The 20,403-nt window shown below is 34.1% G+C and overlaps 3 protein-coding genes across 9 annotated transcripts; 2 read left to right on the plus strand and 1 right to left on the minus strand.

Annotated features, from left to right (window-relative positions):
• The first annotated feature begins 7,311 nt into the window (after nucleotides 1-7,311).
• On the plus strand, nucleotides 7,312-10,719 carry LOC108330002 (protein CutA, chloroplastic). Of its 2 annotated transcripts, none has more exons than XM_017564437.2 (6): nucleotides 7,312-7,588; nucleotides 7,674-7,777; nucleotides 7,867-7,929; nucleotides 8,850-8,881; nucleotides 10,079-10,173; nucleotides 10,415-10,719. In XM_017564437.2, the coding sequence occupies exons 1-6, from the start codon at nucleotides 7,401-7,403 to the stop codon at nucleotides 10,494-10,496; spliced, it is 564 nt and encodes a 187-aa protein (XP_017419926.1). In that variant the 5' UTR covers nucleotides 7,312-7,400; the 3' UTR covers nucleotides 10,497-10,719. The 2 variants fall into 2 exon arrangements, with proteins under 2 accessions (XP_017419926.1, XP_017419928.1); XM_017564439.2 differs by having other exon boundaries at nucleotides 7,316-7,567.
• Nucleotides 10,720-13,641: 2,922 nt separating this feature from the next.
• On the minus strand, nucleotides 13,642-15,898 carry LOC108331903 (14-3-3-like protein B). The gene is given in 4 exon segments (NM_001329822.1): nucleotides 13,642-13,873; nucleotides 13,982-14,098; nucleotides 15,185-15,307; nucleotides 15,403-15,898. Coding segments are annotated over 4 exon segments (747 nt in total). The 5' UTR covers nucleotides 15,889-15,898; the 3' UTR covers nucleotides 13,642-13,852.
• Nucleotides 15,899-16,343: 445 nt separating this feature from the next.
• Nucleotides 16,344-19,706, plus strand: LOC108331546 (pentatricopeptide repeat-containing protein At5g18475). 6 transcript variants are annotated; one of them, XM_052875751.1, is made up of 3 exons: nucleotides 16,344-18,169; nucleotides 18,258-18,792; nucleotides 19,288-19,706. In XM_052875751.1, the coding sequence occupies exon 1, from the start codon at nucleotides 16,423-16,425 to the stop codon at nucleotides 17,980-17,982; it is 1,560 nt and encodes a 519-aa protein (XP_052731711.1). In that variant the 5' UTR covers nucleotides 16,344-16,422; the 3' UTR covers nucleotides 17,983-18,169; nucleotides 18,258-18,792; nucleotides 19,288-19,706. The 6 variants fall into 6 exon arrangements, with proteins under 6 accessions (XP_052731711.1, XP_052731710.1, XP_052731708.1 ...); XM_052875750.1 differs by having other exon boundaries at nucleotides 19,313-19,706; XM_052875748.1 differs by having other exon boundaries at nucleotides 19,359-19,706.
• Nucleotides 19,707-20,403: the final 697 nt, after the last annotated feature.

Consider the following 20,403-nt stretch of genomic DNA (forward strand, 5'->3'; position numbering starts at 1 on the left):
CATTTAGAGTTTTCTACCGCTACCAGGCTAATATGAAAGGTTTCGTTCTTGGAAATCTTGCTTCTCAAGATTAGATTCTTGTCACTGTCGAATAGTTCGACTTTGTTCTCTTCCATCACCGCTTTAAATCCTCTTTGAATCAGTTGTCCAACACTTAGAAGATTACACTTCATATTAGGAACATAAAGCACACCCGTGGTCTTTGCATGCAAGCCATTCTTCCTCCGAATCACAACATCTCTCATGCCCTCCACCTTCAGAGTATTGTCGTCCGCAAATTTTACTCTACTCTTCTTCGTGGCATCAAAGTTGATTAACCAATCTTGATGGCACATTATATGGTTCGAGCACCCAGAGTCTAGGTACCACAGATCGACATGAGAACTGGAGCTTTCACCTGAGGTAGTCATCATCAAGGTTAGAGGTTCCGAATCTGAATCCTCCTGAGCGACATACACTTCTTTTCCTTGATGCTTCTTTTGTTTTCCTTTCTCTACATAACACTCAGATGCAAAATGTCCATACTTGTGACAATTGAAACATTCGATGTTTCTTTTATCCTTCTTTGGATAATAACTCTTCTCTGTTCTTCCATCTTTCTCTGCTGATACAGACTTATCATCGCAATCATCTTTACCTTTATTAGTCTTCCAATTTCCTTTTGAGTGTTTCCCTTTCCACTTCTTTGATTTCTTCTTCTCATCATTTTTTGAATGGTGCACTTTCAAGGGCTGTTCATCATTCTTGACTGGGTTCCTCTCCATCATCCTCATTTCATGGGCTTCAAGCGAACTCTGAAGCTCTTCAACCTTCATCTTCGAAATGTCTTTCGATTCTTCTATTGCAACCACTATGTAGTCAAACTTCCATGGTAGCGATCTCATGATTTTCTCCATGATCATAAGATCATTGATAACTTCCCCGCACCCTTTCATTTGATTTGTAAGGGTGATTATCTTGTTGAAGTAGTCACCAACCTTGTCATTGTCCTCCATTTGCAGTAACTCATACTGCCTTCTAAGGGTTTGAAGCTTCACCTTCTTGATCTTCTCCCCCCTACGTGACAACGTACCAGTATGCCCCAGGCTTCTCTAGCAGTGCTGACATTCTGGATCTTCTCGAAGTGGGCATCATCAACACATTGATGGATGATAAAGAGTGCCTTGTTATCCTTCTTCTTGATAAGAGCTTTCTGTTCTTCCGTTACACCAAGACCAAGCTCTCGGTCATCACCTTCAATAACATCACTCACATCTTGAAACTTGAATAGCACCCTCATCTGTGTGCCCCATCTCGTCCAATTCTTCTCTGTGAGTATTGGAAAGTGTGCTGTGGAAATATCGCTCCCCGTCATTCTTCAAACACGTACTCTTCAAGAACTCAATTCTTGACAAACACTTTTCTTCCTTTTGCTTCAATCACCGATCAGCCGCACCGTACCGTGTTTATGATCTTTTGAAGCACCACAGGTCTTTCTTCGGAACCTGGGTTCTGGATACAAATTCTGTTGGAGAATTGGAAGAGAAGGTTTTAATGAAGAATTGCAGAGTGAGAAATCTATTAATGAAAAGCCAATATAGCTTTATATACATAGAGTATATACTGAATATCAATAAATACTGAATATCAGTAAAAACAGAAAACTGATTACAATAGAAAAACCAGTAAAACCAACTATTTAAAGTGTTTGACTTGACTGTATTCAATAAGTTTAATATATTTTTTAAAAAGTTTAAAAAATTTAACACACCAAATTTAAAACAATTATATTATTTATTTTAAAGTTTAAAAATTAAAATGTATTAAAGTTGGAGATATTTGAATTTCACATTTAATTTGAACTTAAAAACACGTTTAACCTAATAAAATACTTAAATAAAAGTGCGGCTCTTCAGTTTTGACGCTCAGCTGCAGTTTTGCTCCTCAGCGATGATTGCGATACTTCAGAGTGCCGCTCAGCGGTAAAAGTGGCATTGAGCAGTAAATGCGACTCTTCTTTAGTGCACTTTTACCTCCTTTCCTAAGTCCAGCTCCTTACTACTTCAACTTCTTTTACCCGATTCATCTTAATTCCTCACAAAACAATGAAAACCAAACATAAAACCCATCCAACTCTCTTATTTCCAAAACTTAAGCAAAAACATGATTTCAAGCTAGTTTATAAGTCATAAAGATTGTTTTTAATGTCAAAATTAAGTATAAAAATAACAGTTTTTCAACTGTTATCGGTGTGTATGCCACTTACACTTTTATGCATCTCCTCCATAACATATTATGCCTCTTCCTGAGACAAACACTTGAGAAGTGACATGAAAAATATTCTCTTGTATAAGTCGTCACCAATCATAGCAAACTATTATGATAAATTAAGAATGTGGTTATGCATTCACAATTGAGTTATATTATAATTAATAAAAATAATTAAGATGTTAAATTGATACAGACTTATCAAATTATCTTCTGTCACACATAACTTTGAAGTTAAGGTTAAATAATTAAGCTTGATTAAAAATTATAAAAGAACACACTACATCTCATAAGTATCCACTTGGGACATATTGATTTAAGAAAAAAATATTTATTTTGGAAATTTATTTTAAAAAACTAAAGAAAATATAACTGTTTTTCTAAATTAAGTTTTCTTTTTGTTGATATAAGACAACAATGTTGTAGATATTCATCTGTTAGAAATCGAAGTTGGTGGAATAGAGTCTGAGTAGTCCCTTTCTTTGATATAGAAGCTAATTTTAAATGAGGCCACGAGGGTTTTTCTTTTTAAAATTGTTTTAATATAACATTAATCTCAAGCATTCACTTTCACTTAGAAGAAAGGATAATTGATTTTGAAAGAAAATATCTGCTATTGTTTAGCAAAAACTTTGACTCTCACTATGATTTAGTCACAAATCACGATCAGTCTGAATGTTCTACCTCGAATCAGAAGGAACACAAGGTGACAATGTGGAAAACTTCGACCAATAGTTACTCAAGATCCTCTCTTTAACGTAAGTGTTGGAAAATTAACATAAGATCCTGTCTTCACTGTTTTGTAGCCGTTTGACCACATATCATCATTTTGGATGACTAATTATGAACGGTGAAAATTTGAATTTGAATATTGGACCACAAACACCATACCAACCCGAGTTTAATTAGTTTCACTTAGGATGCTTGTTTCTTGGATTCAACACATAACCACAGACGTGCCTAAACATAGATTTCTAAAAAGACACTTTAGGACACAAATTTCTAACCCTTTTAATCTTTGAAATTCTCCTTTTTCTATATACTATCTGAATTTCAACTTTTTTCTGCTTTTGCAGTTTCCCTCTCATGGTCGTGCACTACCAAAACACACACAGAGAGATAAACACTCTTAATCTTATTCTATCTCTGCTTCACGCCAGTGTTTGTGCACATTTCAAAGCCTATATTCCTCACCTTTTATTTAGATTTTTTAAGCAAATTACACGACAGAACACAAAGACTTTTCCCATGGTTGAATTTCAAAAGACAATGTTGTTCACTGTTTGAGATCCGAGCTTAACAGGGTGTCATTCAAACCCAGTGTTTGTTTTTTTTTTTAACTCATTGCGGTAGTTTCATGTTTGTTTTGTCTTGGTTTGCGTTATTTTTTTCTACTGCCCGAGGTATAGTCAAATGTTTGTGCATATGATCACACACAAACACACACTGTGTTCGATTCTGACACACATTAACAAAGAACTGATCCATTATCGTGCTAACCAATTCCTTCATTCTGATGGGTACGTAATTTTATATAAATCTTCGGTGCTTGCCTAGTTGCACATCGTGTGCAAAACTATTCCTTCTGCCAAAGGATACCGTTTTACGCTTTTGCCTTTGCTGCTTATTACATCCTCACGTTCAAACATCACGTGGCTATTAATAAGCTGTCACATTTCACAACAAAACTCTGCATCACAATTTGTCACATTGGATCCAATTAATCCTAATTTTAAAACAAATAACCTTTCTAACACTACCCACTATTTTAAAAATTAAACAGCTGGATTAAGTAGTCATTTTACAGTTTCTAAGGTGTGTTTATCATTAAAAATGGATAAAGCTGTGTTGAGATGATCATGTAGTAACGAAATAAGCAAAATGCCAAATTCCATGGCACTAGGAAGTAAAGTGTTTTCTAATACAATTTCTAGGATCGACATGTTTGGCTTTATAAAAGGGGTAGAATTTATTAGCTAATTATTTATTTCTTTTGGAACTTGTATTCTTATGTGATGCATTGTGAGTTGGATCATCGTTTATATGATGTGCATTATTATGCAAATTAATGTGTAATTGATAAAGTGTTGGGTAGTTGTGGTGGGATTAAGTAACCAAAGGAAGGGTTGTGCTATGAAAAAATACAATATCAATGGGTAATAAAAAAATGGTATTTCTTTTAATGGAATTATATGAATTTTTTTAAACGTCATTATTAATCAACATAATAAGAAACTCGAGGTTTAATAAACTTAATATGAGTTATTCTATCTGTTTTTAAATAACTATTCGACATTTCTAGTCAATGGTCACTATTTATAATTATCATTGTTATAGTTTTTTTTTTCTTCATCCCAACATTAGTGAAGATGTCATTATGACAATATGGTGATGAAAGTAGAAATAATAACATTAACTTGAAATTAAGTTTTATATATTAATTCTGAAAAATAAATGGTACAATTGGTAGCTTTATGCATTTATATTTCTAAGCTCACGTAAATAGCCGCTATGATCACTCTGATTTTGCTCTTCTTTTGTTTATAATATTTGGTAGCTGGATCACACAGAATTTAATTCCCCATTTATGAACATAAACTAATTCCAGAAAGTGGAAAAAAACATGTCAACTGAGTGAGACAAATCGAATTTGTCTTTTTTAAACAAATGATTTCCAGCTATTCTAACAAGTCGTTGAGATTCATCACTTCATTAAACTAGTTAAACACCAAAACCATGTTTAGAAACATAAATGAGTACACTAAGATTAAACAAATAAAACTAATTAAATCGTTTAAGAGTGTGGAAAATTTCATGTCAATTAACATTAAAATCAAATTATAAGAAATACAATTTTTTTTCGTAGATTATTTTTATAAAATTAAATTAAATTTTAATTTTTATAGATTTAAAAAAAAAAGATTATCAAAATGATACAAATGATAAACAAATTTAATTTATAACACCATTCTTAATCTAAATTGTTAAAACAATGATTTTATCGGTTTTCATTTTCATATACCGTTTAATTTTTTTATTATTATTTTTTATTTAAAATTTCTTTAACAATTTATAACTTCAAGTAAAAAAAAAAAGAAAAAAAAACTTATTTTGTGAAAATTGATTGTATGTCTTGTTGATTTTCATATGATAGAAATGAAATAATGCAACCAAACCAAATCAATCCAACGCCGCGTAATGGCACTCACTGTCTAATGTGCCTCGTCCTCGGCTACAAGCTTCCACAACATATGCCGTATTTTCTGTGTCTCCACGAGAAACCCAAATCTTGCAACAAGAAAAAAAAAGGTAAAAAATGGCACTATAAATTAGTATCTACTAATTAAGAAATTATTAAAAATAGCACATAGGTTTTGTTTTTAATACTCAGAAAAATAGGATCCCACGTGGAAGGAGATTGGGTCCACGACTCTCATGCATCTTGATTCTTTCCAAACAGTCCTGTCTTTTTACTTCTGCTTCGTAATTAAGTAATGTTAATCGCCAACATTCTTAATTAAAAATAAAACTGTTTTATTTGTTTAATTACTTTCTTTCCCATGACTAAAAGTAGTTAGAATCCACAACGAAAATCCATGTGTTTTCACATTACTCTTACCTTAATAACGGTTACTTTTCTTGAAAAGAAACATTAAACATGAATCCTTAAAATCGAAATTGTGAACAGAATTAGAAGGAAGAGGTTTGGAGAAAGAGCAGTGGAGAGGTGGCAAAGTGGTTTTGTCTTGGCTTAAGCATTGTCTTTATCGAAATCCACACGAAAATGGAAACGAGAGAGGGTGGTTTGGTTCACTCTCTGCCTATCTTATTTTTCTGGTCCCCTCCTCTTTTTCTTAATTACATATACCAATAAACAACTAATCTCTATTATTTTGTGTTTATTAGTCAAATCCAATATTCAGTCAACCTAACTCCGTGGACTGTAGACGGCGCATACTTATAGAACAACACATAGCATTAGCATATTCAATGAAGACAATAAATTATAAAAAAAGTGAAAGCAACTCTCATATGCAATTGCAATTACCAAGACTCAGGATCCTCTGCCACGTAGGTTTTTATTCTTCTTAACCCTCACATTCAATAATTCTTACTTAGTGTTTCAATTCATGGGTTTGAGGTTAAGTATATCTTTACAGAGTTTCCAATTTTTAAGTTTAGTATAAAAGTTTATTTCTAATATCTTTTATGTGGTTTGGTAGGATCAGAATGCTATTTAAGTTTAGTATTAAACTTATATTTATAGATTTTGAAATGAATTTTTATTAGTATTGATCTAGTTACAACAAAAACAGTAATAATTTTATTTAGTTTTAACAAATTTGTATTTATAGATTTTGAAATGAATTTCTAATTAGTATTGACGTAATTATGATCCAAACAGTAATGATTTCTTTTAGTGCTAATTTTGTCCATAGTTTAACCGATCCATAAACTGACCGTTTAACGTGAAATCAAATAATTTATTGAGAATTCGGATTAATTAGACCATCATATTATATAATTAGTAATCTAACTATGCTCTTCTTATAAATCACATTTTAAAAATATTTTAAAGATGGATATTTAAAAATGGAATTGATCTCAAAGACTTCGTATCAAGATGAATTATTGAAACTATTAATGAATCTTTTAAGAAAAAAATATATAAATATTTACCATGGATATTTTAATGAATTATTGAATTTATACTTCCATTCGAAACATCTAAATACATTCTGTGATACTTTATATGAATATTTACCTTGGAGAGTTGAGATAAACTTTTTTTTGTTGGTATTAGTTTTATTTGATTAAAATAAATTATTAATAGATCAATATTAATATCACGAAGCTTTGGTGAAACGGATTTTTGGAAGGCACGGGTCCGGTATGTACGAGAGAGGCCGAGTGTTTGGGCCTACAGATTTTTGTTTCTTTGGGCTTAGGTGACATCTGTCTGTAAACTTTGGGCTTTTTGTGTAAAGGTTTTTGACAAAAAACTATCAAAGAATAGAGAGACAGGTGTCAGAAGAAGAGCATGATACTCAGCTTGTGAAGGTAAGCAAGAGCGCATCAAGCAAGGGAGCAGGAGTGACGTTGATAGAGAGGCGCAGCAGCATATAAGAGTGATTCAATCCCCACTTCCCAAAATGGCTTCCACACTCTGCTCCTCTTCTACTTGTGCACCAACACAATCGTCCCTTTTCTCCTCCTTCACGCTACGACGTCGTTTGCCCCTCGTCGGAGCCTTTTGCATGCTTAGTTTGGGACTCTCTAATCTCTACACCCCCTTCTATTCCTCTGCCCTCAAAACGGGGTTCGTTCTGTCTCTCTTGCGGTATTCGCTGTTCCGTCTTCGTAACGTAATCAACTTTAACTTTGTTTCTCTCCCCATTGAATTCAATTCATTGCCTTTGTTTCAGATCAAAATTGGGTGTCCGCAACCACTCCGCCATTAGAATGGAAGCAAATACCACTACTGTCCCCAGCATTGTTGTCTATGTCACTGTTCCCAACAAAGACGCAGGTACTGGGCTTGGCTACGAACATGTTCGTTTTTTTTCTTTTTTTAAATTTCTCTATCTTTGATTTTTACGTGTGTTGGTGGTCGTGCAGGTAAGAAATTGGCTGAAAGTATTGTCACGGAGAAGCTTGCAGCTTGTGTGAACAGGGTACCGGGTGAGAATTTCCCACTTGAGATCTGTTATAATCACTTACGGCACACTGTACCTTTTTCGTATCTGGGGTTTAAAATTAGTAATATTTGGGAGGGGTTTGGTACTTCTAGATATTGATTGTTGTAACAAAGTACTTCTTATAATTATGATTTTCCCTTTTGTGATTTTGTCCCTGGATTGGAATTTGTTCTGATAAATAAATGATTCTGGACAATGAGGACGAACCACAGATTTGCTTGCCATTGCATCACAGTTAGACTACTAAGAATGTCTTGAGTTAGATTATTTTTCAATGAAAATGCAAGCACTGGAATAAAAAAATTTGCTTGTATTATGGGTTATTATTTGCATCTAGCAATGTAGACGTCCCTCCTTTTTTAGGCTTTATGTTCACTTAATCACTTAAATTGAACGTGATTCTATTAATTGAAATGAATTCCTCTACTTGAAAATATTTTGAATTTTACCACTTGTTTCGCTTATGGTGTGTGTGACCATGTCCACCAGTGGCATTGTTCTGGTAGGGTGGAAAAGGCCAGTCTTGACATGGTCTTGACTGTTGAGTCAATTCGTTTTCTAACCAAGTTGATTACGAGTCAAATTGGATAAACTTCTCAATGGCTATAGAAGAAGAAAATAACTTTAGTTAAGGAGGTAAAACGAATCAAACTTATCTCATAAGTTAAATTTGAATAATACATCTCAACTTTTTTAGAAGCCTCCTCATTTAATTTCTTCATTAGTTGGGATACATCAATTGGCTTTTATTAATAACAGAAGTTTGATTGGTTTTACCTTCTTGATACTTTTTTTTTTGTTTCTTTCTTTTAAGTGTTTCTTGAGAATTTATCCAGATGAGCTTTATGTAAGTTGCATGCCTCGTGCGACTTTTAAAAGCTGAATGAATTATGCCTTCTGCAGGTATTGAATCAGTGTACCAGTGGGAGGGAAAGGTATAGCTTCAATATCTCTATTTACAATGAATGCAGTTTGATGAGTACTGATTTTTTTAATCGGTGTTTGAATACTAAATTACTAATAGTAAAAGAAACTTGTTTAAAATGTTTTCATCTTATCATTAGAAGTTTCTATTTTCCAGCAATCATTAAAACTCTCCTGAACTTGTTTAAAAAAATATATTTGAAGGTATTGTTGTAAATTGATTATTGTAGATTTGTCTTGCAATCTCTAAAGCATCCACTTTGACGCATTAAAATATCAGAGTTGCTGCATATGGCTAATGTGTAAAATATAGGACACTGTTGCTGCATACACAGGCAGAAAAGGGAGGTTGAGAGGGAGAGAAACCCGAATGAAATGAAATATCAGAGTTGTAAAAAAAAGATATAAAACGATAATATTTTTATATTCATCTTTTCCCTGTGATAATGAGTCTCAAAATGTTAAGAGACATTCTTTTACAATGAGTCTCACAATACTTAGTCTTTTTAACAAAAGAATCCCCCAAAAAGTGAAATTATTATATCTTTAAGAAACGTATACACCTTCCAAACCGACTTGCTAAGTTTTAAATGTTTTTCTATGATAACAAGCCTCAGAAAACAATAGAGGAATTACTTTCAATATTTTATATTGTATTTCAGGATTACTTTTGTAGAAGTAAAAAGTTAATATTAATGGTAATATGTCTCCATTCATATTAAGGTGTTGACTCAAGTTTTTGAGTTGCATGGAGGTGTCAGTTCAAGTGTGACAGAGTTGGAAATTTTTTTTATTAGATAGTCATGGTTTGTTCTGTTGGGTGGGGAAGTGAATAGAGAGGAAAGGAAACACATAATGATTTTCTTTCTTCTCTCTGGTTGACAAGAAAGTAGAAAGAAAAGGAGAAGAAAAGATGACTTCTAGAAACAAAATTCAATTCTAAACATCTCCCTCCCTCGTCACTTTTTTTCCACCCAAACAAACTTAGATTTAATGAAGAGTGTCCACCATGTATAAAATAAGTGTCAAAAACACATCCAACACCGTGACAGTTGAACACTTTTAATTGTTTGCAAATTGACAGATCCAAATTGCCAGTGTTTAAAAACATTTTCATCATTACATTGTAAGTTCTTATACAATGCATTGTTTTATTTGAAACTACTGTTATAGCCTGATTTTGCTAGCTTTATGTTGTAAATTGACAGATCCAAACTGATTCCGAGGAGCTTCTTATAATCAAGACTAGGCAATCCCTTCTGGAGGCACTGACAGAGCATGTCAAAGCAAATCATGAATACGAGTAAGGGCAATACATCTAGTAAATAAGTTGCCCATAAAATTCAATTTTGCTTCATAAACTGTGAACTTTAAGTTGCATTTCAGTATTTGATCCTAAAAGAAAGCTTGGTGAAAGGAATTCTTATACTATGTATCTGTTAAATTAGGAACATGGGCACTAAATCCATGTAAATGAACTGAGGGGTGTAATTGTGGAAAACAATAGTGTGTATTCACATGCTTCTTTCCTCGTCCTTTTTCAGTGTGCCAGAGGTGATTTCCTTGCCCATCACTGGGGGCAATCTTAAATATTTAGAGTGGATTAAAGAGAGCACAAGGGAGTGAATATAAAGTTTATATCCAGTGTTATGGTTTCCAGAGTTCTTCTGCTCTTGTGTGTTAAATAAATCCGGCGGCATGTCATCTATGTAACTTGGCAATGAGAATATTATGTAAAGGATGATATGGGGTCCGTCTTATTGCAAATGACTGTAATGGGTTGAATATGATGTTATGTGAATAGACCTTTTCTGGGTGACTTTATTCGCATTTGGCACTTTGTTTCTTATTTGTCTGATTCGTGTGTTTCCTGTACCATCCATTTATCTGTTTGTGGGTTTCAAAATCTTTTAAATTTTCTGCATAAATTATGTATTGGTTTTCCATCCACTCTTCAAGCCCCATCATTCTTTGGTTTCCACAAAACAGTGAAACACACCTTGTTAAATTCATACAAAAGTTATATGTGAATTCGTCTTTGTTTAGTTTGTTTATAATTTATTTTAAATTATATCGTGACCTTAGAATTTATTTAAACATTACTGTAATCCTAATCAACTTTGATTTATTCTTGTATTATAAAGACTACATAATTCATGTATTATAAAATAAAATGATAATATAAGGTGTTAGCTTATGGCAGAAACAATGGAATAAAAAACAGAGAATAGTATGCTTATGAGAAAAGGAGATAAAGGGAATACTACTTTTATTCATCCGCCAAGAAGAAAGAGTTGCACCATGACTAAGAAATTAAAAGAAGCACAAAAGCAGCATGATCACAAAGGTGAAAGAAAAATATCTCTCGTTCATTAATATCTCAAAAATTGCAACATTCACTGAGAAAAATGACCCTTTGTTAGACAAGTAAAAACCATCATTGATTTGACGCTTGAATCCTAATCATAATCAACTTCATTCATTCTTTCAGTTTCTTCACCCCTCACTGCGTAAAACACCTCCATTAACCCAGGAAGTTTTTTGTTGCTCAAAATCTTATCCCTAACATCGTTGTACTCACAAGTCAAGCCACTCAAGAACTTAAAGATTCTATCTCGGTCAACGGACTGAGCGAATGTAATAGAGTCAACATTTTTTTTTATCTTCAAAATTTCTATCCTGTCCCACTCGGCCCACAACACTTTCAAGCTGTTATAGTAATCTGTCACTGTGAGGTTTCCCTGTTTAGCATTGAAGATCTTGCATTGTAACTCATAACATTCAGCGTGATCGTACCTATCAGCAAATGATTTAGCAAGCCCTTCCCAAATTTCTCGAGCAGTAGAGAAGGACATGCAGTTGCAGCCAATGTTTATAGCCATGGATGACAATAGCCAGGTGATAACGCGGGAATCTTGAACATCCCATGTATTGAAATTTAGATCAGATTTTGGAGGAGGATTACCTTTAATATGATTCAACAAGTTAAACCCTTTGAGAGTAATTTCAACAAATTGTGCCCAGTGACGATAGTTACGACCATTGAGTCGATATGAACTCGGCATCTTTGGGAGGGCATTGGGACTCAGAGACGATGAGGAAGAAATTCCAGAGGCAGCCATGGTGGAATTGGGAAATGCCAAAAAGATTAGGGAAAGAAACCTAATGCCAACAAGAAAGCAAGAAGAATAAAGAAAGAAGAAGAGAGCCAGAATTTTTGTTCAGTTTCATGTTTTGCAGAGTGCCAGCACTGGTCTTATTTGTAGGGTAAGGTTATTCAAAAAAGATAAATGAAATGTTAAAAAATTTAAATATAATTTCATTTAGAGGAGATAATTAATTAATTATCATATCATTAGAGGAGATACATTGTCAATATTTTTTAAATTTAAATATTACAGTTATAATGTATTAATATTTTAAGTAGGAAAAAGAATGGTAATTAAAATATGTATATTCTGTTTATTAAAAGATAAAATTATTTAATTAAAGATATATATATATATATATATATATATATATATATATATATATATATATATATATGATGTGACTGTGGTCATTTTTAAAATATCATTTTTTTAAAAGAAAGTAAATATATAAAATTTATTAAAAAAGATTGAAAAAAATCTATCTTTTTTATATAGATAAAAAAGTATTTTAATAATATAAAAAATTTTGTGAAATGTAAGAGAAGTTTCTACAAGTTTAATAGATGAATTAATGGAACACTTATTTTTAAAGTTGTACATTCAACATGAACTACGTCTAATTTTTTAAATTCTTAGATAATTCTACTACTCAATTTGGTTACAAGTATTTTTTATATTACTCCTTCTTACAACAAGTATATAAATTTATAGATGATTATTCCCGTTATCATCTCATAAGATAAAGAGAAATATATTATTTAACATTATGATATTTTTGGCTTTCAACTAATAATTTATTAGTATCACCTATAGTTACAACAAAAGAATATGTTTGAAATAAATAAAAAAATCTCAAGAGTGCTGAAAAATAATTTTACAAAAGTGATTTTTTTTAAAGTAATACATTCTTTATTTACTCAATTAGTCCGTCTATTAATATAATAATTAGTATATGAAGTAAAAACTAATGCAATAATGTAATTTTACTTAAATTGTCTATTAGTTCTACATGACAAGGTCTTTATTCATAAACATTTTAAATAAGACATTTATTATACCTTGCATGCAAAATATTCAATTCTTATATTGAAACTGTAAAAGATGTTGGAAGTCTTTTTACAGTTATTATATATACTCGTTTTAAGTTTTACATCTTCTGAGATAAACTTGCAGGCAATATATCATTAGAAAATAAATGGAAGCAAATACCAACATAACGGTGGAAGGAAAATATCTTTCAACTTACATTCAGTTTTCAGTAAGCAAAAATGACGGCTTAAGGAAACATTGCACAAAGTGGTGTGGATGGTGAATCCTCAACAAAAATCAAGAGTATTTGTTGGCATCTTTGAAAGTAAATGAATTTGATATTTTATGTTTGCAAACAATATATCTGTCACTGTCAGCGTCATTTGCCATCATGGCTGTAATGAAAAATGTTCTCAGAGAGAGAATAATGTTGCTACAATGACACTTCAGGTTCTCAGAGGATCACATGCCTGAATGGCACCTGACCCAGTTTTTGTTAAATAGGTCCCACTTAGGACTTATGACCCTATGTTTTGTGGGACTGTGCAAGTAACACGAATCAGAAGGTAAAGGGAAGATTGCAACAGATATAATTAATTCGATATCCCATTATACAGTATCATTTCCAATTTTCATATCATATGACACATAAAAAAGAAGCATGGTCTCTGTTCATACAGCATTATATCACAGATTGCCAATCATGTTATATAAACTAGGGCGATTCTTAATTTAGCACAAAGAAATGATGACATTCAAAGCCCACCTCCATGAGAGGAAGAATACAACCCATCAACCTTATCAGGGCTCATCTAGCTGGTCCTGCAGGCAGTTAAGTGTGTAGATAAACTCAGATTATGATATGAAAGGGACAATATCATTAGAAAGAGAAAATATGCTGTAAAGGGTGGGTTACGTAGTGATGTTTACCTGGACATCAGAAGTCCAAAGGGTAAGGTTGTCTCTTAAAAGCTGCATTATGAGCGTGCTGTCTTTGTAGGATTCTTCTCCCAATGTGTCCAGCTCAGCAATTGCTTCCTCAAAAGCCTTTCAAACATGAAAACGGATACGGTTAAGTGGGTTTCAGAATCAATATAAAGATGTGCTCCTGTTGTAGCTACTCAGAACAGTGGAAGCCAAGCATGAATGCAAAAAAGAGAGAGACAGAATATCAGAAAACAAGGAATCATGTAAACCATGTAAGCCAATACGGATAAGCCTGGATTGCTAACAGACAAATTGAGGTGTATTTTTCCAAAGAGAGAAAATCCCATTCTCGGTTAAAGTTAACACTTCCAGGTCATCGAGTTCGGTACACAACTAATTAACTATATGTTACAATTCAATAAAAAATACAATTTTTGTTCCGATGAGTTATTAAATCTCTCCAATTTTGCTGCTTTGCTGCAGCTGAACAGAAAAATTATCAGTTTGCTTCAGAACATGATTTTGCAATGGGGGTAATCATGATACATTGCGGATGACCAATAAATAACACTTTATCACTGAGAAAAAAAAAACTATTATGAACGAGATGAAAAAAATTTCATTGACTTGCTTCTGACTGAAAGTTTCCCCTTTCTCTTATTAGTTAAATTCAAGTGAAAAACCTACCAAGCTTCATGACCAGAAAAGGTTTATAAATGGGCAAAATGCAATTTATTGCTCACCCACCTCAACTACCATGAGTACATATATATATATATATATATATATATATATATATATATATATAGGTAAGAACCACGATCTATGTTAGCAACCTTTTTCTCGCTTTCCAGCAAGTACAGAATAACGTGCAAATTGAAATCCTCGATAAATTCAAGGAAAGAGATTCTCATAATAAGGCAAATAAGTGAAATTCACGAAATCACCCATCTTCTTTCAAGATACATCTACTGAACACAAGGCATATACCAAGTCAAACAGGATTCCAGATAGTAAAAGTCCTTCCCGAACATACCAGCAAAAGAATAAAAAATAAATAAAGTTCTTATTTATCCAAAAATGTTAAATGGAAGGGGAATCTCACAGTAAAGTAAAATGAATTGATTGACAGACGAAGAAAGTCAGAAACGTTGAAATCAAGTTGACCTGAAAATTTCAATGTAAGAAATCATGATTAACCCTGACCTGTTTAGCCATGCCACACGCTTTATCAGATTGGTTGAGGATTTCATAGTAGAAGACCGAGAAATTGAGAGCAAGGCCCAATCTTATAGGGTGGGTGGGTGGAAGATCCGCATAAGCAACGTCCTAACAATAACAACAACAGCCATCAATTGTACTGTAAACGATAAAAACAGAGAGAGAGAGAGAGATTGAAGAGTGAAAGGGGGAAACTTGATTACCTGGGCAGCCTTGTAAGACAACATGGTATCCTCAGCTGCAGCCTTTCGCTCATCCCCAACCTTAAATTCAGCGAGATAGCGGTGATAATCGCCCTTCATCTTCAAATAGAAGACCTTGGACTCGGTGTTGGAGGCAGAGGCGACGAGGTTGGAGTCCAAGAGGTTTAGGATGCTGGCGCACACGTTCGAGAGCTCCGTCTCCACCTTGGATCTGTATTGCTTGACGAGCGCCACGTGTTCCTCGTTCTTGCGACCCTCTTCCTTCTGCTCGATCGAAGAAACGATCCGCCACGCCGCACGCAGGGAGCCGATGACGTTCTTGTAAGCGACCGAGAGTAGGTTGCGCTCCTCCACGCTAAGCTCCGTCGCTGGAGTCCACCCCACCACCACCTTCTGCATGAACTCCACCATCTCCTCGTACCGCTCCGCCTGCTCCGAGAGCTTGGCAAGGTACACGTACTGTTCTCTGTTCAGCCCTTCCGCCATTCTCTTCTCTCTTACACGTAACTGTTGCTGCTATGTTCTTCTATTGAAATGCAACGGTATTAAATAACACTAAAAATTCATAATACTCCCAATGAGAATGAGTTCAGACATGGTGTGCGTGTGTAGGATTGAGCTGTCTCTCCCACCACTTCTGAGTTGGATTTTTATTCAACTTTTTCTATTTATAAAGCCCGTTAGCCCATTCCCTTTGGGCCTCAGATATTTTCTCCAGGCCCTTTCTTCATTAAATCTTTTATTTATAAGAGACTATTGTAATAAAAACAAAATAGCCCTTTAATTTCAAAAAATTTAAACAACATTCGTTAATTCGATTTTCACAAGTGATAATTAGTAAAATTAGCGAGAATCATAATACCGCAAATAAAATTAGGTTATAATTTAGTAAAAACAATACAAAGGAATGTGAAAAGACTGGTTTGCCCCTTATGAGTTAGACAGTATCGTTTTGGTGAGGTTTCTGTTGTTTGGTGCTTCTCCTTAGTTTCAAATAATCGCTCCTTGTGCAACTTCCAAATGCGACGAACTTGTGAGGTAGAATCTTCAAACTTCATCAAATTATCCGCAATTTACCGTAGCAAGCACATCTCTTCTGAATCCTCATCGCTCCCATGGATATCTCCTCTCAAATTCACCAAACCCGCAAAACCCAAACCGGATCCTCCGCCGGAAACCGCCGCGGAACCTCCGAGGAAGCGGAAGTTCATCTCTCACGACGGCGCCATCGATTTGATAAGACGCGAGAAGGACCCGCAGCACGCCTTGAAGATATTCAACATGGTTTCACAACAGAAGGGGTTTCAGCACAACAATGCCACCTACGCCACCATTCTCGAAAAGCTCGCTCGCTGCAACAAGTTCCACACCGTGGATCAAGTCATTCACCAAATGACCTACGAAACCTGCAAATTCCACGAGGGTATATTCGTCAACCTCATGAACCATTTCTCCAAATCCTCCCTTCACGAAAAAGTGCTCCAAGCTTTTTTCTCCATTCAACCAATCGTCAGGGACAAACCCTCCCCCAAAGCCCTCGCCACTTGCCTCAACCTTTTGCTCGAATCGAACCGCGTCGATTTGGCGCGAAAATTGCTCTTGCATGCCAAACGCGGTCTAACGCACAAGCCAAACGTTTGCATATTCAATATCCTTGTGAAGTATCACTGCAAGAATGGAGACCTGGAATCTGCTTTTGAAGTTGTAAAGGAAATGAGAAACTCTGAGTTTTCTTACCCTAACTTAGTTACCTACTCCACCCTTATGGATGGACTTTGTCGAAATGGAAGACTCAGAGAAGCCTTTCAATTGTTTGAGGAAATGGTTTCGAGGGATCACATTGTGCCTGATCCTCTTACTTACAATGTTTTGATCAATGGGTTTTGCCGTGAAGGGAAACCTGACCACGCTAGAAATGTGATTGAGTTTATGAAGAGTAATGGATGTTATCCGAATGTATATAATTACTCAGCATTGGTGAATGGTTTGTGTAAAATTGGGAAATTGGAAGACGCAAAAGGGGTTTTGGCTGAGATGAAGAACGCTGGTTTGACACCGGATGCAGTTATATACACTAGTTTGATCAGTTACTTGTGTACGAATGGACAAGTTGGTGAAGGTATTCAGTTGCTTGAAGAAATGAAGGAGAATAAGATTCAAGCTGACACTGTTACGTTCAATGTGATACTTGGGGGGTTGTGTAGAGAAGGTAGATTTGAGGAGGCTCTAGATATGCTTTGGAAACTCCCTCAGCAGGGTGTGTATTTGAACAAAGGTAGCTACAGGATTGTTCTGAATTCCTTGACCCGAAAAGGTGAATTGAAAAGGGCAAAGGAGTTACTGGGGTTAATGCTAAGTAGGGGTTTTCTGCCCCATTATGCCACTTCAAATGAATTGTTGGTTTGTCTTTGTAAGGGGGGGATGGCGGATGATGCTGCCAGGGCACTATTTGATTTGGTGGAGATGGGTTTTCAGCCAGAACTTGAGACATGGGAAGTTTTAATTGGGTTAATCTGCAGAGACAGGAAGTTGTTGCATGTTTTTGAGCTGCTTGATGAATTACTGGTCACAGATACATGATATATATTGGAACTGTGAAATGAAGTAATGATATTAAGAGGCAACTGGTGCTCAGAATCTTTCGTTGGAGGGAAAGGATGACGTAGAGGTTTTTTGTTCAGCAAGAAATAGCAATGCCATCGATGAAGTTCAAATGTGGCAAGGCATCCGGTATAAAATTTTCAAGAGGAAATCTGTTGCATCAGATGTAAGTTTTGGGTTTGTCTCTTTACTTTTTAAGCTGGATCTTCCCAATCCTCACCATCAGAACCCTAAATTTTTTATACAATTTTCAGAAGCAATTGGTGCTCAAAATCTTTCACCAGGAAAGGATCGTATAGAGTTCTTGTATTCAGAAAAATTATCAATGCGATGGATGAACTTACAATGTGGCGAGGCATTCCTTATAAAAATTTTGAGGAGGAAATTTGTTGCATCAAATTTTAATTACATTTAGGAGCTCTGTCCTGCATTTTGTTTTAATTTCTCCATTTCTTTTAATTAAGTTTAGAGTTCTTCTTGCATCAGGAAGTAGCCCAATGAACTCTATGTCTGCCTCCCTTAATTCTTCATCTGTGTTAGTACCATGTCATGATCAAGTGGAGCCCCCATGAGTCAAATTTGATGCGAACTTGACCAGACATCGTTGTCAAGGGGTCTTAATTTTTTCTTAGGATGGATCTTCCTTGCTGCTATATCACATTTTCTTCTGTATTTAGTCTTTAGATGCTTCAATCCCTCGAGTTAATGAAATATCAGGATCTGACTTTTGGATTCTGCAGGTTCATCAAATAACTGGTATGGAAATAAGGGAAGCACCGACCCAAACACGTGAGTGTTCATACTTGTTTAAGTGTAGTATTGATTAAAATGAAAATTTTAGCTTGTTTAGGTCTGACCCAAACCACTGTCTGTCAGAGAGATAGATCAGTTGGTCTCTTGTGATTTAATTAATTTGTTCATTATTTAATATTTTATGTTTCTTTATTAATTTCGTCTATCATCCTTATTAGATGCCAGGGTTGTTTACCGCTCGATTTGATTAATTTTTTAATTAAGCAGTGTGAAACAAATATTGGTATACTTTAAACTTTAATGTAAAATTCAAAATCCAAATAGGTGTTTTCCGGTTCGATATGAATTAGTATTTTGCCATTATAAATTTGTTAAGCAATTTTTTACAAGAAAATTGCCAATAGAAAGACAAGGTGGGAATTACTTTTGTATAATCCTTACTAATAGTTTCAACTTCTTTTCCATTTTTATGAAAAAATTATACAATCTTATAGTAAAAAGTTATAACATAAATTTGTTAATTTGATTTAGTTTGGTTCTTGATTTTCAATCCAAGATTTAAATGGTGTCATTACAATGATCATCCGTGTGGATGTGAGCAGAAGGAGACGTACTGTTGGAAGAGAGCAGAAGGAGACGTACTGTTGGAAGAGATGCTGGAGGAAGAGAATCTTGTCGAAGTTAAAGTTAAAGCCGAACAGTAGGACGTTCGGTCAGTAGTAGTTTATAGTAAGGTGGTTGTCCGATCACCTTTCTCCTTTTGATTTTGATTGACCGTTCGTTATTTTTCTTTTGTAACCCGTTGGGTCAAAAATTGTACCTCTGTACATCTTTTAATTTCTTTTAATTTCTTTTTATTACCTTGTAAGGCCGTTCAGCCGAGACCGTACGTTCTTATATAGTGTAAAACTGATCTGAATTATTATTAATTGTAATTATTCTATTATATAGTTTTTGACTATATTTTTGGGATGTTGCAAATGGTTTAGAAAAAAGTAAAATCAAAAAAATATAATTTTAATCAATTTTTTATATTTGGATATAGTTATCTTTTTGTCAATTAGATTTTGAGCATTCCTATCGAGAGTAGTGTGCTATGAAATCACCTCACTCATGTTTACAACTATTTTCTACCATCACTCGATCACTCCTCGAGTTAATGTCGCCACTACATGTATTATTTCTTAGATATTTCCTTAGACTAAATTAGCATTGAATTTCATATTTGATAATCAAACTCTATTAATAATATTTAGCATAATTAATATTTGATTAATAAAACACGTAATATCGCAATTTAATTTAATATGCGGTGACCAATTATAGCTTAATAAATCAAATGTTTAAATAGGATAGTTCAGTTCGCCCTCTAGTATCTTGAACTAATTCTAAACAAGACAAAGCAAAACTGAGTGAACCAATCTATGTTATCATCTTCTTAACATTTTGTAAAACTATATATTTATGTTTTGATTTTATGTGAAAGTTGATATATTTTGTTGATTATTAACTATTTGAAAAACAAAATCTCTAAGATAAGACTGGCTGCAGAATTTGCGACGAGTAAATTGTGTTTTAAAATTAAAATAAATACTTTATACTATGATACAAAATTATCTTTAAAAAATATTTTAGTTTGTGTAATGC

This window comes from Vigna angularis, chromosome 4 (genome assembly GCF_016808095.1).
Source record: "Vigna angularis cultivar LongXiaoDou No.4 chromosome 4, ASM1680809v1, whole genome shotgun sequence".
Classification (NCBI taxonomy): Eukaryota; Viridiplantae; Streptophyta; class Magnoliopsida; order Fabales; family Fabaceae; genus Vigna; species Vigna angularis.

Bases quoted from the DNA above. Each gene is read 5' to 3' on its own strand.
- LOC108330002 (XM_017564437.2), top strand. From the start codon at position 7,401: ATGGCTTCCACACTCTGCTCCTCTTCTACTTGTGCACCAACACAATCG. The intron at 7,778-7,866 runs GTACTGGGCTTG...GTGGTCGTGCAG, and splicing joins TGTTCCCAACAAAGACGCAG to GTAAGAAATTGGCTGAAAGT. The intron at 7,930-8,849 runs GTGAGAATTTCC...TGCCTTCTGCAG, and splicing joins TTGTGTGAACAGGGTACCGG to GTATTGAATCAGTGTACCAG.
- LOC108331546 (XM_052875751.1), top strand. From the start codon at position 16,423: ATGCGACGAACTTGTGAGGTAGAATCTTCAAACTTCATCAAATTATCC.